This window comes from Anoplolepis gracilipes, chromosome 16 (assembly GCF_047496725.1).
Source record: "Anoplolepis gracilipes chromosome 16, ASM4749672v1, whole genome shotgun sequence".
In the NCBI taxonomy this organism is placed as follows: Eukaryota; Metazoa; Arthropoda; class Insecta; order Hymenoptera; family Formicidae; genus Anoplolepis; species Anoplolepis gracilipes.
In genome coordinates, this window is record NC_132985.1 from 5,576,677 (window position 1) to 5,603,353 (window position 26,677).

Genomic DNA, 26,677 nt, shown 5'->3' on the forward strand with positions numbered 1-26,677 from the left:
GGATCAGAGGTTTAAGGGGAAGATTCCGGACCGAAAATGTAGGATAAGAGGTCCGACTGTAGTTAATTTTTTATATTCGTTGAGTCCTCTAATAAATATAAAGTGACTTATTGAACGGTTATTCATAATCGGTTTTCTCGATGAATAAAGATTTATTATTTATACACATCTGCATAAAAAAATGTAAAACCGTAAACAATATTCATCAATATGCTAATTAATTCTGTGGCTTACCGTATCGAAACCCGTGCACACCCCCGCGCAGAATATAAAAAATGATATTACACATTTTATGTGTCCTTACTCAGGTCTCGGGCGCGCAAACGTAATGTGCCTGTTGCTAGTGAACTTTTAAGGGCTACAAACATGATTCTGAATGATACAGAAAATCCCAAAATCGTCGGTCAGTTACTTTTACTTCCATGAAACAAAGAAAGACAAAGATGGACGAAATATTTTATTGCTCATCATTGGCTGTTCAATATTCATGGCTAGTTTTTTGATTGGCTGCTGTTATTTATCCACAGATATAGTAACATCTTGTGGTTTGTATATTCATGTTTTTGATTCATACGTGAACGCGTGAAATCACTATGCATTTCCGATTTCCGCCAGTTTTGCATATATTTCGAATATAGACTGTTGCATCTAACCACAAAATTGGACGAAGACGAAAGACGAATTCTATTAGTGATATCAATCATTGCTCGGAGTCTCTGAAATTCATTCAAAGGATTACGTCATTTAAAATAACTTAGAAAAAAATATAAATGTCTTTAATAATACTTTGATATAATAACATTCTTGAGATAAAGTCAAACATGCATTATCAATCTGATGATGGTGAAGAAGAATTTGAGCCAAGAATTATTCCAAAACCAACAAAACTTGACGTAAGTTGCTCTTACCTCAATAGTTTATGCGTATGTATATATTTAAAAAATATAATCAAACAATTTTTATGTAGAGCTTCCCAGTGCCCACTGTGCCAGAAATATCTTTAATCTTCGAGAAACCAATTCATAATCTGAATGATCGATGCAACAATTCATCACCAACAAAATTACTGAAACCAATACGAGTTTTTGACAATATTGACAATACTGCAGAACGCATTAATTCCACATCATCTATTTCACACAATCTTAATTCTTATGCAGCATGGAGGGAACAGAATTATACTCGAGAGGCTAATTCTAGAAATGCAATGCACATTTCACCATTATATAAACACACTCATACCTATAATCATGCATTGCAATCAGATGCTTCTGTACAAAAGCAACAAGAGCAAGATAAAATTTTTGATACGCAAAAACAAGTGGTAAATATGAGGACCAATAATGGAATATATGAGAAATGTGTAAAATTTACATGTCCTGATATGGACAATTCTTATAATCCTGCTGGAGAGATTCGTTCATCACCTACAAACAAAAATCAGTTCTCTTATAATTCTGTACAAAAAGCAAAATTTAGCGTACCTGATCATAGCACAAGAATGCCTAACAAAGATATTCCAGATACTTTGAAGGGAACTGAGCAAATGCCGTATGCTGGATATCAGCAATTTCATGCACTTTCTAGCCACTCAAATTATAATATAGACAATAATGAAACAGTAAAATCTTTATTAAATCTTGTAAATAGTCAGAGTGAACAGATAAAAAATTTACAACTACAAATAGATAGACTAGTAAGAATGCAGGAAGAAAGTTTTAGGAACAAATCGACATGTTCTTGTTCATCGGCTCTTGCGAATCAAGTATTGAAATGTCCATCGTTAAATTGTTATGATACTGCCTTTAATTCTTCCCTTGCGCAATCTCAAAACAAAGATATGAAGAAAAATGAGAGCATACAGAATACACCTACTATTGAAAAGAAAGACTTAAGAATTTTCGGTGAAAATAATAAATTGGAAACGGCATTGTTGGAACAGCAACCAAAAAAAGCTTTTGTGGAACAAAAAGTTTCGATTGGCGTTATGACAAGTTTTGAATTTACCGTGCAAAATAGTCCATTTCTGATAGATCCCGAAATACATGAAAAAAAAGAAGTTTGTAGAGAAGGTAACAATATAAATAGGAGAAATGCCATAAATGTACAAGATACAACAGAGTCTGTTAAAAGATACACGAATACATTTACGCGCAAAAGTGGAGCAGCGCAATTGGAGAACATAGTCGAGGATTCGGAAAGTTACTTATCTTCTAATCAACAGCAGAGTAGCAATTTTAATGCAGGTTCTTCCATGAGAGATTCAGAGAAACACACTGTGAAGGAATCAGATATATGTAACGCAGCTAACACTTCAGAATCTTTAAAAATGTATCAATATCCTGCTGCAAATTTAAATAAAAAAGAAATGCATAAACGAGTGTATGCGAAGGAAGACGATAATATAAATCGACAAATGCAAGATACAAGAAAAATGTTTGACGCATCTATGAACGTGGAATGTAGTCCTATTGGGAGCATGAATTATAATAAAATACTTGTCAGTAATGAAGACGATTACATTACTGTAAACAAGGAAAAAAACGCTAACATGAATGCTAACAATTCCTTACACAACATCCATTTGCCTGTGACAGATTACTATCAGAATTATAGGAATAAGAAACATGACACTAAGCAAATTATTAAAGATGTAGGTGATAGCATGATACTCAGTGGAGGTGATCTAAAAATATTTGAGAGACCACCACCAACTCCAGAACCAAGTATTCATGTTGAGATGCAGGAATATATGAGCGATGACGAGAGTGATAAATTAAAACATACTCCGAAAATCGGCTGGACATTCTATGACAATGTTTTAGACCAAGTCAATGAAATTTTACAAAATTCTAGTGTTATGGACAGCAAAACTCAGAATAATGTTAAGATAATTCACAAAGTTGAGCAAGAAAATAATGTGGAAACTAAAGCATTGAATACTGTTAAAGCAGCTACTTTGGAACAACTTCGAAAATTTGGTATCAGTTTAACTGAGAACAATGAATATAGAGAGTCGAATAGTAATAATAAAACGTAGGTGTCTATTTCTTCCATTCTTATATATTCTTATATATTAATTGTATTATATGTATTATATATTTCATTTTATTTATATTTAATGTTTAGTTTTATAAAATTAAATTTTGCATTCTTAAGCATGAGAATTACTTTAGAAATAAAAAGTTCTACTAATTGCTAAAATAGTGCACAATTCAGTGAACTATATTGCTGTCTAAGTTTAAATAACTCGTTTTGTAGTTGCACTAAACTAACTTATTGTTATTTTTTATGCATGAAGTAAGCACATAATTATTTTTTTTATTCTGCTTAGATGTATATATATATATATATTAAGGGTATAATTGTGTAATTTCCTTCCAAGGTTAGACTTTGATTCATCCTTTTATCCTCGCTTGGATCGTCAAGCAAATATGATAAATACTACTAGCGTTGTAAATGAAACAAATACAAGTATGCACATGAAAGCTTTAGCATTAAAATATTTGAGCGATGAACAACTGGCTGATATAGCAGTGCATAAACAAGAGTCATCTTCGTTAAAGAGTCTCATGGTCAGCAATATGCAGGGCACCAACATGTCACTCGCTACAATGCGTTATTTAGAAAGATATAAAATTCTACCAGGAAAGAATAGCATTCAAGTAGAAAGTGAGTACTAAAAAATTAATTAAAGCAAATGTTATAACTTGAATGTAGCATTTTTGTATAAAGTTATATATGAATATTTTATAATATATATAATACTAAAATTTATGCCGTTTTATGTAATTATCATCAGCATTATTTAATATGTAAAATAATAACTAATTGTTTTATTATTACTATTAATTTTTATTATTTAATGCATAAAATAATTTGTATGTATAATTTTTTTTTTTTTATTTATTTTAGATACTGATCCGACATATGGCAAAATGGCATTTAAAGAAGATTTTAAACCGGCGGTTGGAAAAAATAATCCTACTTTACGTCAATTCCCTTTTGTACAAACACCTGGTACCACTTGTCCTAGCAGAATATTAGATCTTTCTACTTTAAAAAGACAACCAAAATTATTATAAATTTAAAATTAACATATGTATATCATGGAAGCAATGTATATTTCTTATATGTACATTATGTGAACAATGTAGTTTTTGTATAAATAATGTATTTTCATAAAAATTTTATAGTTTTACAAGACTGAGAAACAAACATAAAAGCATTTAAAATGTGATATAAGTGATTTAATATAGAGTGGTTAAATATAGAGAATGATTCTTCTGAATATGATGTTGATGCTGTATAATTCTTGGGTAACATTCTTGGGTTTTACATTTTACTGAAATCTACTGAAATTCTCAAATTTAAACCTTAATTAGTAGAGATTCAAACCACACTTGAGGAAGATTCCTTCCGAAGTTTTAAACTCCATCTGGTGGAGACCTAAACATTTTTTTCTCCAGAGTATATCATTCGATGTCATTGCTCGTATTGCTATAAACGTGTTATCTGTTACTGTATAATCTTTTAGAAATAGTAAAGCAATAATCTTGCACAATCTCAAGGTAATTATATCTGATAAATTGACATTTTGTAAAGTTATATTATTCGATGAAATATATGATTATAATAATATATTAAATCTGATTTTTGAACATCCTCTGAGACAGACCGTTTGCTTTTCCAGATGATCACGGACGTACAGTTAGCCGTATTCTGCAACATCCTGGGAGTTGCGCTATTTTTCTTAGTATTTCTGTTTCACTATATAAATGCCAATTATTCGAAATAAGGCAAGAAACAGAATTGTCACTCAATGTTTACTTAATGCAACATAACCTATGTTATCGAACCGACAACATGTATGTTTCTTCCACGTTGGCTATAATATTCAATAAATATGTCATTTTGCCATTTTAAAATAATAGAGCTTATATATTATTATACTATAGATAATGGATAAATTATGTGCAATCTGTTTTTTTCATATTGAATTTCTAGAAAATAAATTCTATACTTTCCTCTATTTTACCGTCTTTTCTTTTTATAGATAAACTTTATTTTTAAATTACAACATGCATAGATAAAAAAATTTTCATAGAAAACAATGTTATGCGAATATAGATAATTTTTTCTAGAAGTTTCTATTCAACGGATATATGTTAAAGGTTGTAAACAACTCATCAATCAGTTTTAATTGTTACTTCACATTCGCAATATACTTCGAATACATTTTTCATGTCATTAAATTATCATATTTCAGGTTGAATGCCTAAAGAGAACTGAAGTACAGTCGCAAGTTCTTGCTTTGGCGCACGCGATTCGAACTTTAAATAATTTACCATATACTTGATGTGGAAAGAGAAATATTGTATATACCTTCCTGTTTGTGGGAATGTAACTTTTCCAATTCATTAAATTAAAAATGCTGTACATAAATTATACAAGTTAAATTTAATACACTTTCTCTCCTAAAAATAAGGAACAATTCGAATACAATGTGTAGAAGAGGAGAGAAAAAGTGGGAGTAAATCCCACCTTTTATTAACATACAAGGTATAGTCGTAAGTCGTAGTAGGGGACCGTCGTAATACGCGTTAAAACAACACTCGAGCCTCTTCAAATGTGGATTCATTTGCGTCACGTTCGTAAGCTTCGCGGGCACTTTAGTTTCGCGACATTAATCGCGGGGAATGCCACTTAGCTTGAATATGTGCCGTTTATACAATAAAATGCAACGCGACTTTATCATTAAATGTGCATCTCTTAAAGATTAAATGCGTATGTTTTGGACGCAAGCTTGTGAAATAATAAAATACTCTGCAAAAGTGCTTATTTTACATATTTGTATATCTTGCGCTATTATCTCTTTGGTAAATATCCTTTGGACTCGAAATATAGATCAATTATTGAGTTTTTTCAATCTAATAAGTTATGCAGCTTATCTGTAATCACAATTAAAAATGGAGAAAATAATAGCGAAGTGAAAATGAAGAAATAGAAAAAAATATGTCTTATCATCTTCATCCCATAAGTCCAAGTACTTTTCATTCAGTGAATCTTAGATGGATAATGTGTACATCTTATTCTATCAGAGTTGACGGAATGTTGTTGATGCTCTTATTATCTTTTTGTGCAATTACTATTCATGGGTTTATTTTCCAAGAAGCTCTAAATACTGCTGAATGCTTAGCGGCATGTAAAAATGTAAGTCAAATTAATTATTTTATTCTCGTGATATAGTATTAATGTATGTTGATTTATTTTATTTATTTCAATCTATATTACTTTTGCTGTGCAAATATTACACCAGATAGAATTTATTTGAAAATATTTAAAGTAATTTAAAATAATTTGTTTAAAAATATTTAATTAATTTATTTAAAATATTTACTTAACTTTGATTTACTAGATTAAAAGAGTAAAATTAATCATAAAACATAATTGTGATATTTGATACATGATATTCTATTTTACATATTTCAATAATTTTTACTACGCGAAATTGATCTATGAGTGATCTACAATTCATTCACACTTTGCACATGTAAAATTAGCTTGGAAAACGTATCGGTGCAAGTGCGATGTGTCGTACGTAATTTTATATCGGAAAAATGATAGCGTATTACAAGAGTAAAAATTTTCACCGTGATAGCGAACATAAAATTCAATATATGTCGCGACGATATCAAGATATAAAGAGGCTTATATATAAAATGGCGCTGCCAAGTTTGTCAATAAAGTTGTTCAGTAAATGAGATGCCGAGAAAAATACACTACTGGCTTAACTTTATTATTTTTTAAACTCATTGTGAAAATATACTTGATACAATCGAATGTGCGACTTTTTTAAAGAATTTCTTCAATTTTCGAGAGATTCCTTTGCTAGGAATTTATCTACATCGAGCTTGTATCTGTGAAAATTCTTACAGACACGAAATAAACATATGTTCAACAATACTGTACACATTTTAGATCTCCGTTTTGACACTTGTGTCAACATAACTGAAAACCTGAAAAGTAGCTGCACGATCGTATATTCGACTCGATAAAAGCGATAATATTGCATTACACGGTTGTTTCTAACATTTAGATTTAAAAAAAAATTCTCATATTTAATGTCATTGTGATAATAGTGATTTTACCTTCGCCTACAATACTTTATGATCCTATACAATATATTAGCATACAAATATAGTATATATTATATAAATAAATATCAGAATTCTCCATCTTTTAACAGAAATATACTAAACAATATAATAGTTTCAAGTTAACTTCATTGTAAATACATATTGAACTATTTTGAAAGAGAAAAGTACTAAAGCGACAGACAGCAGACTGCATAATGTATGAAGTTGCTTTAAGCATGTTTATCTCCTTTTTCGCGTTTCCTTTGCACTTGTGAAAAGTCATGCTTGCGCGAGCTAAATTAAAACTGAAGGCAATCTAAAAAACAAAATAGTGCTTTTTTTTGTGAAATTTTCAATTAAAAAAATTACTGCTGGAAATTATAAGTCAATATATCGACGAAAAATAATTTAAATTTTAAAATGTTCACAATTGCAAATAAAGTGTCTCAAAAAAGATATATTTTTATTTTTTTTTTTTTAATTGAAAGACATGACGTACATTGTTTCATCACGCATTTAAATGGTACTTGTAGATGATAATGAACAACGCGATGATACTGCGTCAGATCTCGTGATACTCTATCCATGCATTATTCCATTATCACCTACGAATATGTACCGTTTAAACGCAGGTGAAATTGATGCAGCGTGCAATATGCGTCTCTCTTTTTCGCGCGCACGCTAAACACGTGTAAAGTTTTGCAAAAGTTTTCGATTTGCGTACTCTGACGTTTGCGGTGTTGACGACGATCGCATATTGATATATGTGTACTGTCGCTCGTATATGGGTGTATATGTATCGCATAAAAAAACAGACGCGACTTAAATCACACACGAATGCTTGCAGCAGGATTCTGTAATCTGATCGCGACATCCTGTGTGTGTTTTCATCTTACTTATCTCCCGCGTTTAAATTTACTTAAAATAAATAATAATAATGCGATCTGGCTATGTTAATTGTAAGTCTCAATTTTAAACGCGACATGTAAATGAGACTTCAACCGCGGTTATCATCTTTTTTAAGAGGGGGGATTGTGTGATATATTTTAAGTATCATTTAAAACCTTAGAATAATATGTGCAAAGTGTCCACGAGAACGATCGTGGTGCATACGATTGGTGTTCAAAAATACATCTTCGCTGAATATTTGCCAGAATTTCGTTGCTTTTATTGTCGTGACACATGGTCTCTGAAATTGATCGTTCGATAAATATTCCAAAAAAACAGAGAAAAAAATGCAATATTTAAAATTGGAAAATAATATCTTCACATATTACTGGGTGACAGGTATAATTTTGTCTATCTGTTATAACGCGCGTCAATTATTTATCGTCTTTCAGGAGTCATGTCGAGATAGCTGTCCACAACCTACGGATGGATTTGAGCGTAAGTTAATTAATATATTATAAAATTGTAAAACGATTAATAATTGTACAGCCTAAAATATCTCAGATATCTTTGCTTGCTCTCCTGTAAATATTACTTTAAAATATTATATAATATTAAAACTACTTTAGCTTATCCGACAATAAACGAGGAAGCTGGCGCAAATGTTAGTTTGCACTGCAGAGGAACGAACTCGCTAATAATTAAACACACTCCTGGGATCTACGTTATTGAGCAAAGCATTGCCGTTGATAAGTGGGGTGTAATTGCAGTGGTAAATGCTTTTTTATGATTCTTAAATTTATACAATTAATTATACAATTAAATGTAAATCAAAATTAACAATAATTATACAATTATTTATATAATCAATTAATTACTTGACGGATCACAAGTTTTATTTTTGACAAAATAAATATAATAGTTGTGATGTAATATGTGATGATATCGAAAATAAAAGTTGCAATAGATCGGTTTTTAAATAGTTTATAGATATGTTTAAAGATACTCGAGAGCTCTAAGGAATACTTGTATGAAGTGTCGAGATAATAAGATTAAACTTATAACTTAAATTGATGAATACGATGTTAAAATGTTTCATATCTATGCTTTTAATCGCGCAAAAGTCACGAATAGTATTTCTTTATATTTATATAGGACATGTCGTATCAATTTATACGTAAAATTTTACAGAAACAAATTTTTTGGATTACGGAGCATTTTTTTAAGCATCTTGTCTCTCTTTACAAGATAAATTTTTTTCGTAGAGCAATGGCGGATTATCGACATTTTCAAATTTGACAGCGGATACACTTTATCGTTATCGTTTACGCAGATTAACACAGCATGGAGTTTCATTAGCCGAAACGTCAGATTGGTTTTTAACTTATGCAGGTATTAATTTTCTGAGCCGGTTTTTTTATTTGATGCATTATTGTTTTAGACATTCAATATTTATTTTACAATACTATTTACTTATTCATTTATTAGAATTGATTAATATTTTCAGTTGATTATCAACCACGCAAAGTTGATCACATTTCACTTTTGAAGATCGAAGAAGAAAGTAAAAATGTTTGCGAATTACAAGCAAAAATTATTTTTGAGCCTGCTGAAGGTATACACGTCTAATAATTTACTATCATATTTTCATATATATATATATATATATATATATATATATATATTATACACATACACATACATAAGGTACTGTGAATGATATCTTTTAGATCGAAGCTGCAATTATAATATATTATTTTGGTCTGGGGAACATAACTTGATTAATTTCGATTTAAAAAAAGTAAGGATAATATTTATATTGATATAAATATTTATTTTATCAAATATTTGATCAAATATTATTGTATCTTTTTAGTCTTTAGATTTCCACTTTTTTCTCAGACGCTTACGATACGAGCAAAACAATACCGTATCGATCCGATCGGGTAATGATAACTTCTCGAAAATTAGTAATGCAACGATATTTACTTTTGTCACACCATCGTGCTTGGAAGTTCATCACAACTTAAGCATCTGTGGTAAGCTATTAAAATAATCCCCAGGAAGAGTAAAAATTCATTTTGAAGCTAAATTATAATTTAAATTTACAATTAATGGTTTTTCTGCAGCACCTGAAAAAGTAAAAGGTTTGCAAGCGAAACATATTCAAAAACATCAAGGATTATACGATATCGCGGTCAGCTGGAACAGACCCATTTTACAACCAGACAATTATACATTACAACTTGACTCGCTTCGACACGAACCGTGTCTATTGATTGTATCTGGAGTTAGTATTATTGCAATAAAAATTTCTACAACTCTATCGAAAAATCATATCAATTTGAAACTTTAATTAATTTTTTTTAGGATGCACTCGAAGCTTTCTTCTTGAACGTCGAAGTAAGATCGCAATACGAAATCAGTATCGTAGCGGAATCAACGGGTGGTGTAAGTTTACAGTCAACTATATCGGGAAATATCGATGAAGTAGTAGGTAAATACACGGTAATTATTTTAATCGATTACATTGAATAAACTGTGGATGAAATGTATTATGTGCGACATAATAATTGTAGAGCTATCTTATCGCGAGATTATCATAGCATTACCGACATTAATGATCATTGCGGTAGTGTTTGGGGTAATTTGCATAAAGCATCATAACAAGAAGAATAAACATATTGATATGGATTACATGCATTTTGAGGTAAGATCAATGATCGACAAATTATGTATAGTCTACTTTAAAGTTTGATGTCTAAACTAATTTCGAGATACATATTCAATCATTTAAAAAAAAGCCCGAATACATAATTAACGAGCGTACCTGATTGTGAATATCACATGTCAATTATATAAGTTAACAATTTAACATTTTGAAATAGGTGAAATTTTTAAGTAAGTTTATTGGTTTTAATTAATCTTTCTTAGATATGTTGACGTATTTAAATAAATAAATAACAAATATATAATAAATAATAAAAATAAAAAATTGAAATCATCTCTTAATTATCCGAGACAGAGATCTTAGAGATTTTTTTAATTCAATAGGATTCTATGGATTCTCTAAAGAAACCTTTAAAGCGAGAATATGCGGTTAAAAATGCAGACACCCTTTTGCCGTATGATAAATTTGAGCTTAATCCTCAAAAGCTGAAACTTAGAGGTGTATTGGGCAGTGGAGCATACGGTATTGTCAGACTTGCCTCGCTGCAAGATGAATTTGGCGCTATCACAGATGTAGCTGTTAAAATGATGAAAGGTATAGTACAAAATAAAAATATAATAATTCGACAGAATATTCACATAAAATCTAAAACACATATTAAAGATATTTTAATTCTACACATGTATGGTAACGTAAAAATATCAACCTAGATAGCACGTATTACAAAAACATATACGAAATATTAATAATAATTATTTGAATTTTTTATAAATATTTATCAAAATATTTCATAAATATTTTTATTATAAAGCTTTATCATAAATATCTCAGTAAATATAATATTTGAAAAATATTGTCAAAATATACTACAAATATTTATTTTTTTTACTTGAATGCTATGAATATTATATAAAATATTATATACATTTTACCTTAATAATATGTCGATTACAGTTTTTATATTTTTTTTCTTTTAATAATGTACAGAAAAAATATGTATAAAATATTTATATAATATTAAAAAAAATAAATACTAAAAATATTTATGTATATTTATCATCGTGTACTGTCTGAGAGAATATAGGACGTAAATAATGACTATTATCTTATTCTATTACGCAGACGATCCAACGATAGAGGATATAAAAAGCTTTCATCAAGAAATTTCAATGATGAGGTCCGCAGGTCAGCATCCAAACATAGTATCTTTAATCGGATACTGCACTTTGTATAATAAACCTTTATTAGTAGTGGAATACTGCAGCAAGGGAGACCTACAAACGTATTTAAGAACGGTAAGCTGTCGAAAAATGCATTATAAAATAGAAAGATGCATTAGTTTTCTTCAAAGTAATAAGTGTGTAATCACTTTTACACTTTGTTATTTATGTTTAAGAAAAAAAAAATTTCATTAAATTTCGGTTTTAGGTTTGGCAGAATTTAGTAAATGCCGTATTCGAACGTAGGACTCATTTGAAATTCGAACCGCTGTCCTTTGCCAATAAAGGCACACATCAAGGTTTTAGTATATATGCATATATCATATAAATTATATGTGAAAATAATAAAAATTCATAATATTTATCCTACAAAAGCTTTTTTTATCACATAGGAAAGAGCGAATCTTTCTGTGAGAACACACGCACAATCACCAATCGCCTATATGATATTCAGCAAGGTAAATTATATAAATAACTATTTAATTATTCAAATAGCACACATACATAATACAATTCTTCCGTTAATGTTTTTTTTTTTTTTTTGACAGATGTAATAAAATATACAGAGAATATTACTTCCGCCGATTTACTGAATTTCGCTAGACAAGTAGCTACAGGAATGGTGAGTTATACCGATATTAACAATTTATTAATAATTATAACAATCTATTAATAATTATATATACGCAATTATATACAATTACATTTTTTAAATATAATTTTGTACACAAATTACATTTTATAAAAAAAAAAATAATAATTTCGTATATTTTAAAACCATGATATTTGCTTTCTTAATTTTATTGTTTCGCATAAAAATAAAAATGTTTAGGAATTTTTATCTTCCAATCGGATAGTACATCGTGATTTGGCTGCTCGTAATGTATTAGTGCGACCGGATAGAGTGGTGAAAATTTCAGATTTTGGTCTCAGTCGTGATATCTATCAAGAAAATGTTTATCGAAAGAAAGGAGATGGTAAATTACCTTTGAAATGGATGGCAATCGAGGCTTTAACGCATCAAATATATACCACTTACAGCGATGTGTACGCATTTTCTCGTTGTCAAATTATGATATATTATATGCCATTTGTTCCATTATTTATAATAAAAATTTGTTTATAGATGGGCTTTTGGCATTTTATTATGGGAAATAGTCACTTTAGGTGCAATGCCATATCCTGGGACTCCCACAAATAGAATTTTACAACTTCTCAAATCTGGATATCGGATGGAAAGACCACCAAACTGCGGTCGAGAACTGTATGTACATACAATATTTTTGTTATCTAATAAATTCTGTGATTCACAAATAAAAATATACATATATATATATATATATATATATTTTTTTTTCAATTTAATTTTTTAAAATACAGGTATAATATAATGTATTCGTGTTGGAATCTGAGACCACAAAGTAGACCGACTTTTACCGAATTGAAACAAAGCTTAGACAAATTGCTCAGTAATTATTCGGAAAACAAATACTTGAATCTGTGTGAGATTCTACAAGAATCAGCTGATGAAACTAATGAGGAAAGATAGCTCAATATATATTGAATAGAAATTAAAATAATAATATATAGTAATAGAAGCACAAATTTATTAACAAACTCGACAAATCGAATGATTCAAAGAATTTGTACCATGTGCAAAATCGTTTATTTTCTAATCATATGTATGATAATCTGTGGCAAATTCTTTCTTATACATATTATGTATTTACAATATTTACTCTCACAATTTTAAGAACTTTGTGAGATAAAAAATACATACATCAACTTAACTAAGGCTCTTTCATTCGCAGTTAAATTAACAAATTGTTCATACACAATACAGTGCAATATGTTCAGAAATGGTGCGACTTACTTTCAATATACATTTTTTTTTATCTTATCAATTTCCTCCATTTATTCTAAAAAAGAGAGAATCGACGAGTTACGCGCACAGATATAATACTATACTATAATTATATATTTTGCATTATGTAATGTAAAAGAAAAAACCTAATTTAATTTTTATTCTTTCATACATAAATTGCAAATTTAATTGCAAATAAATGCATTTATCTATGTAACATACATAACATTAATATTACCATGAAATCAAAATTAATTAAGTTTGTTCTGCTTTACATTTGCTACGTATACATGATTTGATCCATCAAATTTGAAATGCAAAAATGTATAATTGATGTATGGCAAGAACAATATAATTCGCATATGTATTATAACATTTAAAACCTTCCAATATCATTTTAATGTTATTTTGTTATGAATAATTAATAGATATGTCGAATATTAATAAATAATATGAAAAAAGATATACTGCTCAGATAGGGTCTAAATGTAAAGATATCTAAAAGATGCTCTAATGTTTCCGTCCCTTTTCTTCTTCTTCAATGATTCTTCTTTAAATGTCTTTTATATAAACATTTTTTGGAAATTATGTATACAAATGTTCATAAATGGATGTTATTGAAGAATCCTTTTAATATTATTAGATGTTATCGCTTTTTATATAATTTTCGAGAGTCCCTGATAATTACATATTAAGAATCTGTCTTAAAAAAATCTTAGAATAAATAAATCGACAAATAATCAGTAATAAATAATATTCTGCAATTTTTGGCGACTTGGAAAATATTAGAAAGGTCGTACAAAAATTGGCATATATTAGATAATTATAATGATATAAATAGTATATATTTTTTTTAATATTAAAGTGTGTATACATAGTAATGTATATTTCAAGATAATAAATAGCAAGTATGACATCCAAAATTCAAGATACGTTTGAATTGCGATTACCAAGCATACACTTGAGAATACCTTCTGATTTAAAAATATGTGATATCATCTCAAGGAAACAATATGTACATTGTAAAAACGTTTTGCACACAAATAAATATAATTATATTTTTTAAACTTTTTATTCTGATAATATAATTTTAAGAAAAAAATGTAGTTTTTCATTATGAATAAATAAGGATATTGCCCAATTCTTTATATATATGTTGATTTATATTAATTTTTTTAAATTAATCTTTTTCACATAATTTATCTTTTTTTCTTACAAGGACGTGCTCAATTTCATATAAGTACATTTTATATTTCTGACTGCTTGGAATATGACCAATGAAAATGTATTTTTGCAGTGGCGAGACTTAGAATGTACCACCAGCTTTCGTTACATGTATGTGTCACAATTAACATGCTATCACAGAGAAAGTTGTTGCATTACTACATATGAATTCATGTTGGTTTTCTTTTTTTTCTTTTTTTGATTTTACTGCAAATTATTACATAAATCTTACTTATAATTCTCTCGAAAATTTTTACATGTAAACTCATGGTTAATCTAGTTAAAAAATAAATCTTGTAATATTACATATCATATACATATAGATATTCCTAAAGATATGAGAATTGGTTAAGATAGACATATTTTTTCATAAAGTATTAATTGTTCCTTAATAAAAATTCAAGTGGAAATGTAATTAATGCATAATTAAGCTTAAATTTGGATTACAAAATAATCTTAGTTAGTTATACATAGGTGTGAAAACATTACGTCAATACTGGAAAAGTAAATAACTTACAATGATGTTATTTTAAGCTAAGCTTAATTAGCTGATAATTATTTCTTCACTTAGATTTTTAGATACAGAAAAAAATTGATTCTTCGACTACACCTCAGGCAATACTCGATTTTTTTTTTTTTTTTTTTTTTTAAATACCCTGCGGACAAACTTACAAATATAAATCCATTTATCAGAAACATAACAAAATGTCATATTACTGCCGAGTACATGATAAAAATTTGTCCGAAAACTTGTTTGATGTAATAAAGTATCTTTAAATATTATAATTTTATCTATATATCTATACTTGTATTATCATAAAAACTGACAATTTAAGTTTTATAGTTACGCTATATACTACGACTCATACATAAATGTAATTAAAGAACGAAATATATATTATATGATCTTATAAATATAAAGATTATACAGCAAAAACAATATTTGATTAATAAAAATTTCTTTCTTTAAGAAGCCAAAAATCACAGACAATGTAGTCTCTATACCGGTATCTTATTTACCGATAGGAATCTCTTAGTATCTCAGACATCCGCTCACTGTCTTTTGTACCACTTACGATGCTACCTATATCAGATGCTATCATTTCTATTAATTAGATGATCTTCTTTGTCTACTGGTGGTGGGCCCGCGGTCAAAGTTGCACTTGGTCCCGCTGTTAAGTAACCAGCGGATACAGGAGTTGCGGCTAATAACAATCGAGAATAGTGGAAAATTTCAATTAACGAAAAATATTTATTTTTATATACTTTAAAAACTATTGATATATTTTACCTGTAAGATAACCAGAATTGGTATTGTTAGAAATGAACAGATCATGTCGTTGATCTTTATATTCGGCCCATACGCTCGACTTTTCCAAAATGGCATTAACTTTCTCACCAAGAAGTAAACTTTTCGTCATGGCTTTTAAAGCTTTTACTATTTGTGCTTTAGTCGTGGCAGGATTCTCAACAATATCTAATCGTCCTTCTAATATATTTAAGAGATATGGTACCATTTCAGCATCCAATGCCTACATGTAACAACAAAATATTTTATTGAATATTTCTGAATACGGTATTTTAACGTGTAATTATTACATGAACACTTTTCACACGTGCCTACCTGCTTGATAAGTCTATCTTCATTCGTCGAAAATAACCTGTTCAATGTTTCACATGCCACTGCAATCATGTCTCTTCTCGATTGCATCGCATGCTTTAATGGGCTTATGCAATCTGTTTGACATATGGACGAGATACAAATCTATATAAATATAAATCGAAAACGAGAATTAGAAATGTAACTATCGTAATAATAATTATCGTACACACACACACACACACATACACAAAATCAAAGAAACTTACTTCGCTCGTAGCTAATTGATGTAAAATTAATATAGCTGTTTTATATACCGATGGCTGACTATTCTGGATAGCCATCTGACGACAAAGTCGCGGTATATGACCCAAGGATGGTACTTGGTCTGCCAAAGTAGGTTGTGCTTGGAGTAGGCATACGAGTGCCTGGGTCGTTAATTCCAACGTATCCGTCTGGTTGTAAAAACATAAATGTACACAACAAATACATATCGTGACACAAAATTTCTAATATGCTTTAGTATTAATTCGTTTTATAATATTTACATCAGTTTTTTCCTTAGACATCAGCGTTAATGTAGTATCCATTAATTCACTTAAGAATTCTTTTGGTTTCCTAAGCGCCCAAGCAGGACTGGCTATGAATAATCTAAGATATACTCCACCTACGACAGGTTCGTTGGTCGCGATGTCAATATTATTCTGTGTATCAGGTAACTTTAATATGGCATTAGGATTCCGTCTCTGTAACGCATGATATCTGAAAGATAAAAAAACAGAATTAATTTCAACATTGTCAAAAAAGGAGAGAAAGAAATGAGAACAAGATACGTCGCATCGTTTTTGTAAAACTTACTCGTCTTTTAACTCGGCAATAATTCTTGCTACTCTAGCTTTTGCATCATCGTCCCATATCAATTCAGGATTTTCGTGCTTCGTTTCAAACATGTGCACACATTGCTTGGGTGCATCGCGAATAGCTTCGCTGAATAATCTAGGCAAAAACTTTGATAAATCAAGCTTAACTTTTGGTCCAGCTAATTTGTCGGATGACATTTTCGCAAGTAACTCAGCTGCTGCTTCTCTAATTTGAACGTTACTTGAATTACAAAACAGATCGAGAATATACACAACAGCTCCTGAAAAATATTTAAAAAAAAACATTAAATCTGAATTATATTGAAAAGCTTTATCGATTTATAGATATTTTTCCTATATTCTCTTCATATATTCAACTATATCTTTTACTTACCTTTTGCCAATGCATCTTTTACAATTTTAGTCGAACTCATCAGTGCATATAAAGTTTCTAACGCAAGAAGCTGACATTCCTTTAGGCTGTGTAAACATAACAATAAATGCACTACAACTTCATTCGCAGCTATATCATCGACACATTCTTGATTTTTGGTAACATTACTGATTATTTCTAGAGCGCTCTTTTGAATTAATTTGAAATTATTACAATTCAAAAGTCCAAATAGCAATTTAAAGTGCCCCATACACTGTAATTCAATTCCAGGATTATTTTTGATAACATTATTCAGTGCTCTAAGCGCCATAACAATATGTTCCAACTTCTCTTGATCCTTTTTACTTAAAGGAATACTTCCCAAAGATGTCAAGTACTCCGAAGACAACAATAGAAATTCGAGCAAATTTATTGTAAAACTCTTTGGATTCTGAAAGATAAATAGCTCTTATTTTTATTATCACAACTTGGAATGGCTAAGTTAATTGTATAAGATTATTTATAGTTTATTCTGTAATCTTATTTCTAAAAAAACAAATTAATTTACCTCAATTGGATACACTGGTTGTTCATTATATACTTTCACAAATATTTCACCGATTACTAATTCATCGGCATGAGCGGTATATTTGAAATCGCTAAAATCATGTTCAAAGTTATCGCTATTATTTAATCTGTCTTGCTGTTTCGCTTCTAAATATTCATTCAATTCCGCTCTGGTTCCATTGTCCCAGATTAAATATGGATTTGAACAATTAGAATTTAATATCTTTAAAATCTCCTCAGGTTTATCTTTAACAAGCTGACGTGCTAGATAGGGCGTTAACAAGCTTTCTAGGGCGGCAACGGTAACGGGATTAACGGGCGTCTCATTTTCTCCCTTCATGTAACCGCCTAATCTAGCGCAAGCGCGTACTGCCAATTTAGCTAAATTATTGGCCACTTCCTGACGATTCTCATCCTGATTTCTTTCCACGCCACCTTCCTCTAACGTATAATCATAGTTAAACATAAAGAGCAACAGATCCCACAAAGCACCAGATTGTAATAACTGCATTTGTAATATGCTATCTATAGCGAGAGATGAAATGCATTCCGTGGCAACCGCACATAATTTCGTTAAATGCTGTAAGAAAAAAATAGGAGAATCCAAATTAAAACATATTCTTGCAAATAAATGAATTAAATAAGTTATTTTTTAACTGTAAAAATAATTTTTGCAAATACCTTAAAATGCAATATTCTGCAAAGGTCTTTTACGAGTTGCGGCAATTCGATAATCTTATCTCTGCATCCTCGGAACGATCCGGCAACAGCAAAACATCTAGTGATATGCATACAAACTTGCACCGCTACGTCAGTGGGTTTACTCGAGTTGCTCAAGACAGACACGCATCGCGTATATGCTTCTAGTAACACGTCTAAACCACCCTCTCTTCGCAATTCTTCGGCATTTAATGCCGAGCAATGCACCGTGTGGTAAGCGAGTTCGCTCGCAGCTGCTAGCAATGGGGCAGATTTGGAAAATAATCGTTCGTCGTCTGTTTCTAGCTTAATCGTCTTGATTAACTGGGGATAACCGGCGTACTTGTAAGGTCTAAGTTCGTCCGTATATCTATGAAAAAGTATACTCTGAGTCCTCAGTATCAAAACAATGTTGTCGGGGTTAGGACCAGTAGTCGACCAACAACTGCGACTGCATAAAAATTCATACGCCTGACTAACAGCCTCAAATTTATCCTGAAATTAATCAGATGAATATGTTTTAATACACTTAAAGTATATATAAAAAAAATTTTTTTAAATTATAAGACAAATATAAATACAGACTTACTCTCCCGTCAGGATTTTTGTCAGGATGATACATTTGAGCTAATTTATAAAATGATTTCCTAACGACCGCTGCATCGTGTTGTTTTCCAACAGATAAGCCGAGTTGTTTGTAAGCCTCGTCCACAGTCATCAGTGGTGGTTTTTTTTCCACTTCTTTCTTCCATGCGTCTAATACATCTTTTAATAATTGCACCTAATTAAATATTACATTCGTATAAGTCATTAATGCTCTTTATATGTTGTATTGTTGCTTAATATAAAAAGACAAAGTCAATTATTGTCTAAACTTACAGGTTCTGGAATAGGCCACTGTGGAAATTTAACGGTATCACAAAGGTGTCTGAGATAGAATATCTGGCAGAACAATTCATTTTCCAATTGCGGGTATCTCACAGCAGGTATAGCGATGTATTGATACCTAGCCATAGTATGACTTCGTAACTTGGGGCTAAAATCTGCGATATGCGCAGCAATTTTCTCGATGAGCATTCTTCGCATCTCAGCGTTCCAAATTGCTTCCGGCGTATCGTAATCTCCGAGAAATATTTGCGCAAATTTCTCCGCCCCGTGATTTTCCAAGTAACTCACCATTGCATCGGGTAACAGTTGACCGAGAATACTTCGTTGCATAATATCTGAAGAAGTGTTCTAAAGAATATAACAACAATGTATCATATATGTCTATAAAAAATTATACATTAATATATTATAGAAAGATAAACTCACATCGTCATTCCTAAAGGCTTGCTTTGTGTGTGTAAGCTGTAAAAATCTTGCGATCGGTAGGACGTTAGAACCAGTATACATTAAGATGAAATAAAACACGCCAGTAAGATAAATTTTCGACACATCCGCGTTATCTCGCATTATTTCACATAACAATGTGGAGACTCTTTCAACTAGAATCGGGTCAAACGTTAGCAAAAGCTGTACAATATGTGGCAGGTACTGAAGGTCGGATAATAATCGCTTCACGCGTGGCAACGGCCTGATCACCGCGTCATCGGCGTCTCTACTTGGAAAATATTCGCACATCTTAATTAAGATATTCAAGATTAAATTGGCCAATTCACTTTCATTTATTACGGGAGTTCCTTTCGCAACGAGACCCCACTTTAATTGCGGCACTTGCGAAATTGTTTTCCATCCATCTAATCCTTGTGCCCAAACTTTTGTCTTATAAGTCACTTGATTCGAACTGTACAATTCTTTTAGATCTCTTAAGCTTATCGGGCCTTCACGTTGCTCTCCGTTATTGTAATACCATTCCTTTTCCATCCGTTCCTGCTGCGGACCTGCCTCTATCACATTAGTTTGTGCTGGCACAACTGCTCGGGAAGTATGTAAATGCGCTAATGTCAATAAATCGACCAAAGTTCGTACTCCATTTTGATCCATTATATCTTTGACATTTCGTCTATGCAATATAAGCTTATTTATGAACATAACTAGCCTATCGCGTTCCGTTCTATCTAAGCAGCGTTCCAACATTCCCAGTATATACTTTGTATCTGAGAATGGACCAATGTCCTCGTAATACCGACCGTACACTATCGTCATTGCTTGCAAGCAAAGGCACTTCATTTCGATTTTCGCAGTCAATAAAAATCTATGGTATAAATCATTAAAAAACTCGTATCTGTAATAAAAAATAAACTATTGTTATTTTTTATTACACATTATGTCTAAAAACTTTTATACTATAAAATATATTAAAAATTAATATCAAGCACAATAATAGTAAAGTCCTTTTTTTTGTTAATTATATATCTTATAAAAATATTTCTTATGTGTAAAACTAATCTTTTTTATTAATATATTTTATTGTATAAGCATGGATTTATACAAAATTAATAAATTAGCTCCATCAATATCTATTAATCAATTATATTAATTTTTATTAAATATATATGTAAAACAATGACAGGTATGTACTTACGATTTTCTTATCGGGCTGTCTGGACTATCTTTTTCTAACAAAAGCCTCAAGTAGTAATCTCCAATTTTAACTTCATCTGAGAGACATTGATATTGTACCTCAAATTCTCTATGATTCCACGCGATCAAAGTTCCACCAGCCAAGTCTTTATCTGCTGTAAATGCACGTATCTCATTTTCCAGCGCTATTCTCAATTCTTCTCTTGTTTTATGATTCCAAATCAAGTTTGGCAGTGCGTGATCTTGATTAAATTTATAATAGAATAATTTCCAATTTGCTTCAGATTTAATTCGTTCCCTACGTTTTCTCAGGACTATCGGACGCTCTTTAATTTTTTCTCTTCGCTCTATTCCGATACGAGCACCCCAATGCTGCAGAGCATTTTCTACATGCTTCTCAACTACTCGCATCTGACGTTCGATAGCAATCCATTGTGGGCTCTTTTTATTTCTAGACGCATGATCTATTGCTATTTTTAAATTGTCACGATTGTTCAATCTCTCTTCTTCAAGGAATGACTCTGGTACTTTTTCATCAGAGTCCAAATAATTCAACAAGCCGACTGGCTGCAAATAAAGCAATAATTTTATGTTATTTTATATATATAGTTTTGACACATTATAGAAAAATATATCTTAAATGTCTCTTATAGACAATGTCTATATTATTATTTTATATACACACATAATATTTAGTGTGTGTATATAAAATTATATAAAGTTTATATATAATTGAAGATAATATAATCGACTCACCATAATTCGTTTCAATAATCCCATAGCTGTGGGATGTCCCGTGACCCATAAACCTACTAGATGTCGGCACAATTGTCGATGCGTTAACAGTCTACTATCACTACCAACAGTAAATAAACTATTTAGCAGATGTCTTGGTAGAGCCCCTTCCGCGAGTGCCAATTCTTGCATCTTTGCTGCTACTTCTGGCGCACCTTCTTCAATGATTGCGCGCATTATCAATCCAGCACCTTTGACCACAGCCAGCGAAGGATGTTGAAATAATTTAAACAGAGATCTGCCTCTTGTAGCAACCATTTCTAAAAGATTGTCAAAATGTTTACCATCAGTCGTTTCACTGTATGGTACACATAGGGCGAATGTTAAAAGATCGAGCATAGCAGAAACTACCAATGCACCTGTTCCATGATTCTGTAATATTAACAAAGAAATAGCTTTATTGTAGCAATCGATTAAACATTCCACATTTTATAGTGTAATAAATGTATATCTATTTATATTGCATTATATATATATATCTTACAAAGAATTTCTGTATATATCATCAGGAAAAACTATTTCTTCAGGTCTCTCATTAAATGAAATATATAAAGTTCATCTAGATGTTTATAAAAATTTTGATGATAAAAAGATATACATCATAAAATCATTTGAGACACAAAATAAGTTGGAGCAGCTATACAAGTTGTATAAAGCATCTATATAAAAATTTTTCAAGTAGACTTCAGACACCTAATCTTTCAAGTATAAGAGTAAGTGTGTGTGCGAGTAACATTAAATGTGTTAAACTTGAAATACTCACAATGTGATTAACCCACATTTCGAGCAAACTCTCTAAAAACTTATTACTGCTAAGCAGACTACTTTTGTTCAGTTGTTCTTGTCTTAAATCACAATCATCATGCATAGGTTGCATCAGAGCACAAATACAATCTATGGCAGCTTGCGTTACGCCAGAATTTTGTTTCTTTAAAGCCTTTACGACTTTTGTACCAACAGCTTCTCTAAAACCAGAAAGCGTTGTAAAGGCAGCAAAGCCAATTTTATTAGCCACCAATCTTCGTAGTGCATGGAATTGCGCCTCAATCTCGCTGTTTGTCTCCAAATCTTTACTAATTAAAGTATTCAAAGCTCCAAGGATAATCTTGTCTTTGTTTTCAGTAAAGATTCCCTGTAAGTAATCATTTGTGATACGATGTACTTGGAGTTGTAACGTTGTTACAGTCCATTCAAGCGGTACAACTTCCTAAATAAACAGAAAATGTGTCTCATGTGTTTCTTGATATGTATTATCTATATATCTATGCAAATATTTCTATCTTTGAAACTTTATAATTTCATATGTATACACATATAGATTTTATAAGAGATAAAAGTAAATGTTTACAATTCATTTTATAAAGTTTCAAAAATATTTCAAACTCACTCAATTAATGTAATTTAACCGCTTCAATGTACTGTATAAGCTTTTATATACACAAGTATTCAACTATAATTTCTTATTTATAATCTTATAAACATATTGTTGAATAATGAGCTTTATCTTACATCTTGAGTAGTGGAGTAATTAAGACCACTGTATGGTATATTTGCGTTAAATCTTTCCAGAATTTCAGCAAACGTACGTCCCCCGGGTGGTTGTTGAAGGAACTTAACGTGTGTCGTTTCGACTTCTTCATCAACCGACAGATTAAAAGGTCCGAGTCTTTTACCTCTAGATATGGGATACATCTTCACGTGGACATCTCTATTTCCGGATGCTCTTACACCGTCTAGTAAAGATGCCAATAAGGAATCTCTATTCGTCGCAGTATAACTGCGCGTTTCGCCATTAAGATATTGTATAGTAAACAGCTGAGGATTATCATTATCACGAATCAAGGTAAAAATGTCTGATAATGGCCTAAGAGTACAAATGTTGTATGTTTGAGGATCTCTTTCCAACAGGCAGGTGTCCGAAAGACAAAGTGTTCTTCTTTGTGAGTCCAAATGCCTGGACGAGATTTTGTGTACAGTAAATTCCGAAACACTTGTTATATGTTCGTCGCCGCTAAACTTTCCTAATCTTTGAGCAATAAAGTCGTCTAGTTTTATAGGCTCCTTCAACATTTTTATATTAATGCCTAAATTATTTAGCGCAGCTTCCTGCAACTTTTTCTTTATCTCTTCCATATGGATAGAAGCAAACAGATGTAGGCGACCAAACCCACCACATACAATCACAAATCCATTGGGATAATCCCTCATTGTCAGAAGCCCTTCAAAATCTTTATAACAATAGCTAGCTAATACCATATTTGTGGCAGGATCCAACTGATCGAGACTATATGATGTTATTTCTAACACAATTGGTAATCTTGTATCAGACCAATGATGTTTGTAAGCTTGATATCTCTATAAATATAAAATTACAGTCGGACCTCTTATCCTACGACAAAAAATCCTCTTATGCTACAAAACCTCTTATCCTACGACAAAAAATCCTCTCATGCTACGACCGCGAAAGGGGAATTATACCCCCACTCTCAAATTTTTGTCATAGGATCAGAGGTTTAAAGGAAAGATTCCGGACCGAAAATGTCGTAGGATAAGAGGTCCGACTGTATTTTATTAATGTTATATATGCAAAATTATGTGCTATATAGTTTGTAATTATTTTTTTCTTTTGCTTTATTTTTGTATAAAATTTGTCATATATAATAATATTCTATAATGTTAAAGATATTTTTATAATAGTTTTAAATATATAAAGAGATAACCAATTAATCTGAATGATGTAATCATCATGTTTTATTATTTTAAAAAATCTATTAAAGCAGTAGAAGAGGGAGGACAAAAAACAATAAAAATGTATAAACTCACCAAGATTTCTTTAGATTTTTCAAATTGGTTTCTGTATTTAAGTGCTTCCGTCAACAAATGCGATCTATGTTCGGAGCTAAACTTCATGGTATCATTTTTCCGCTCCTTTCGCACAGTTATGGTAAATTCATGGGAGCCTAATTGACTTTTATTTATTGGTTGTACATTTATGAAATCGGAATATTCCCATCTGTTTGTGACTTCTAATGTGCCAGGATTGTATGTTGTTATTCCCATGGAACCAATAGAGAAGATACGTTTGTACCTAAAATAAATTATTTAAATATAAGCATAATATTGTTAAAAATTTTATTATATCAATTAAAAGAAAACATTTTTCCATTAAAAGCTATATAATATTTTTTTGTTTAATATAGAGTAGTATACTATTACAGAATTTATTTAATGTTTAAATTAGATATTTATATGGTTTAAACTCTTTTTCAAACAAGTTTAAAATTAAATTATAGACATATAAAGAAGCTATTTATAAATATAAGAAAATTGCACTTACTTCCCCTTCCATGTAGAATGCTTGGTAACTAAAAAGCACGCCACATCTTGATTGTCCTTTATCGGCATCATTGTTTCATTTCTTGTGGATACAATCGTACCAGTTTGAACAAAGTTTTAATAAACCGCTGAATACCACTTGTACAGGACAAGAGGCATAGGATAACATTCGCGTATTACAAAATTACACGATCGGCATCTCGAAGAACAGACATAGGGAAGAAATATGAACTTTAACTGCGTTGTCTTTGCTGTTGATTTTTGTTTGAATGGATGGTACTTGGTATAGGCACACTTTAATCTCTTTCATCTAACAAATGTCATTTTCGACGGCTACATCAACCTGGGAGCGACCATGATGGTCGTACACGATGGGGGCGTAAGGGGTGTTAACGAACAGCTGTTTCCAGATGTCAGCACCGCAATACAATAGGATTATGGCGGCCGAATTTGTTTTTACTCAGTAAAGTTTATAATATGAAAATTCAATTGTATTTTGAATAAAATTTAATATAAAAAGTGTAAGATTAAATATTATTTTATATTTTTGTTTATTTTTTGAAAATAAAGATATGTAAATTTGTAATTAAATATTCAAAATTTGTGTAATTGACAAAGTAAATTATTTTTGAGATTTAATAATAAGTTTTAATATCATTTCTTTACATTAATATTAATATATCGTTTTACTAACAATTAGATAATTTACACGAATATAATTCAAAAGATAATTTCTTGTTGATTTTTATTTTTAATATTTAAAAAAAAATTAAATTGCTTTTAAATGTTAAAACATATAGAAATATTGACCTTCTTTTATTGAATAAAGAAATAGGGTTTCTTATTTTCTATCGCAATATATTGTATGATCCAATAAAGATCTGTCACATCCCTGATGAAGTCTGCACTAGGAAC

At 30.5% G+C, this 26,677-nt stretch overlaps 4 protein-coding genes across 6 annotated transcripts; 3 read left to right on the forward strand and 1 right to left on the reverse strand.

Moving 5' to 3' along the window:
• Nucleotides 1-592: 592 nt before the first annotated feature.
• On the forward strand, nt 593-4,764 carry LOC140674691 (uncharacterized). Its single transcript, XM_072908445.1, has 5 exons — nt 593-893; nt 968-3,036; nt 3,386-3,672; nt 3,916-4,571; nt 4,694-4,764. Exons 1-4 carry the CDS (start codon nt 822-824, stop codon nt 4,083-4,085), a joined length of 2,598 nt encoding a protein of 865 aa, XP_072764546.1. The 5' UTR covers nt 593-821; the 3' UTR covers nt 4,086-4,571; nt 4,694-4,764.
• On the forward strand, nt 4,694-5,446 carry LOC140674695 (dolichyl-diphosphooligosaccharide--protein glycosyltransferase subunit 4). 2 transcript variants are annotated; one of them, XM_072908456.1, is made up of 3 exons: nt 4,694-4,868; nt 5,057-5,174; nt 5,270-5,446. In XM_072908456.1, exon 1 carries the CDS (start codon nt 4,694-4,696, stop codon nt 4,796-4,798), a length of 105 nt encoding a protein of 34 aa, XP_072764557.1. In that variant the 3' UTR covers nt 4,799-4,868; nt 5,057-5,174; nt 5,270-5,446. The 2 variants fall into 2 exon arrangements, with proteins under 2 accessions (XP_072764557.1, XP_072764556.1); XM_072908455.1 differs by lacking the exon at nt 5,057-5,174.
• A 2,347-nt stretch (nt 5,447-7,793) lies between these two features.
• Nucleotides 7,794-14,849, forward strand: LOC140674692 (tyrosine-protein kinase receptor torso-like). The gene is made up of 17 exons (XM_072908447.1): nt 7,794-8,525; nt 8,657-8,799; nt 9,293-9,419; nt 9,535-9,642; nt 9,758-9,828; nt 9,904-10,066; nt 10,157-10,317; nt 10,398-10,524; nt 10,607-10,737; nt 11,082-11,292; nt 11,821-11,993; nt 12,127-12,217; nt 12,311-12,376; nt 12,467-12,540; nt 12,751-12,965; nt 13,045-13,182; nt 13,299-14,849. The coding sequence occupies exons 1-17, from the start codon at nt 8,375-8,377 to the stop codon at nt 13,465-13,467; spliced, it is 2,319 nt and encodes a 772-aa protein (XP_072764548.1). The 5' UTR covers nt 7,794-8,374; the 3' UTR covers nt 13,468-14,849.
• On the reverse strand, nt 13,506-26,299 carry Rme-8 (receptor mediated endocytosis 8). Of its 2 annotated transcripts, none has more exons than XM_072908443.1 (18): nt 25,764-26,299; nt 25,250-25,514; nt 23,936-24,781; nt 23,190-23,633; nt 22,388-22,798; nt 21,633-22,198; nt 20,420-21,332; nt 19,985-20,341; nt 19,695-19,886; nt 19,088-19,600; nt 18,408-18,986; nt 17,861-18,290; nt 17,465-17,747; nt 17,155-17,368; nt 16,876-17,061; nt 16,631-16,771; nt 16,298-16,538; nt 13,506-16,211 (listed from the first exon to the last, which is right to left on the reverse strand). In XM_072908443.1, the coding sequence occupies exons 1-18, from the start codon at nt 25,832-25,834 to the stop codon at nt 16,096-16,098; spliced, it is 6,768 nt and encodes a 2,255-aa protein (XP_072764544.1). In that variant the 5' UTR covers nt 25,835-26,299; the 3' UTR covers nt 13,506-16,095. The 2 variants fall into 2 exon arrangements, with proteins under 2 accessions (XP_072764544.1, XP_072764545.1); XM_072908444.1 differs by having other exon boundaries at nt 23,190-23,558; nt 25,764-26,298.
• Between the last annotated feature and the right edge of the window lie 378 nt (nt 26,300-26,677).

Coding starts and splice junctions, on each gene's coding strand:
- LOC140674691 (XM_072908445.1), top strand. CDS start 822: ATGCATTATCAATCTGATGATGGTGAAGAAGAATTTGAGCCAAGAATT. Junction 3,037..3,385: donor TCGAATAGTAATAATAAAAC/GTAGGTGTCTAT, acceptor TTTCCTTCCAAG/GTTAGACTTTGATTCATCCT. Junction 3,673..3,915: donor GAATAGCATTCAAGTAGAAA/GTGAGTACTAAA, acceptor TATTTATTTTAG/ATACTGATCCGACATATGGC.
- LOC140674695 (XM_072908456.1), top strand. CDS start 4,694: ATGATCACGGACGTACAGTTAGCCGTATTCTGCAACATCCTGGGAGTT.
- LOC140674692 (XM_072908447.1), top strand. CDS start 8,375: ATGCAATATTTAAAATTGGAAAATAATATCTTCACATATTACTGGGTG. Junction 8,800..9,292: donor AGTGGGGTGTAATTGCAGTG/GTAAATGCTTTT, acceptor TTTTTTTCGTAG/AGCAATGGCGGATTATCGAC. Junction 13,183..13,298: donor CCAAACTGCGGTCGAGAACT/GTATGTACATAC, acceptor TTTAAAATACAG/GTATAATATAATGTATTCGT.
- Rme-8 (XM_072908443.1), bottom strand. CDS start 25,834: ATGATGCCGATAAAGGACAATCAAGATGTGGCGTGCTTTTTAGTTACC. Junction 25,515..25,763: donor CATTCTACATGGAAGGGGAA/GTAAGTGCAATT, acceptor AATTTATTTTAG/GTACAAACGTATCTTCTCTA. Junction 18,987..19,087: donor GCAGAATATTGCATTTTAAG/GTATTTGCAAAA, acceptor TTTTTCTTACAG/CATTTAACGAAATTATGTGC.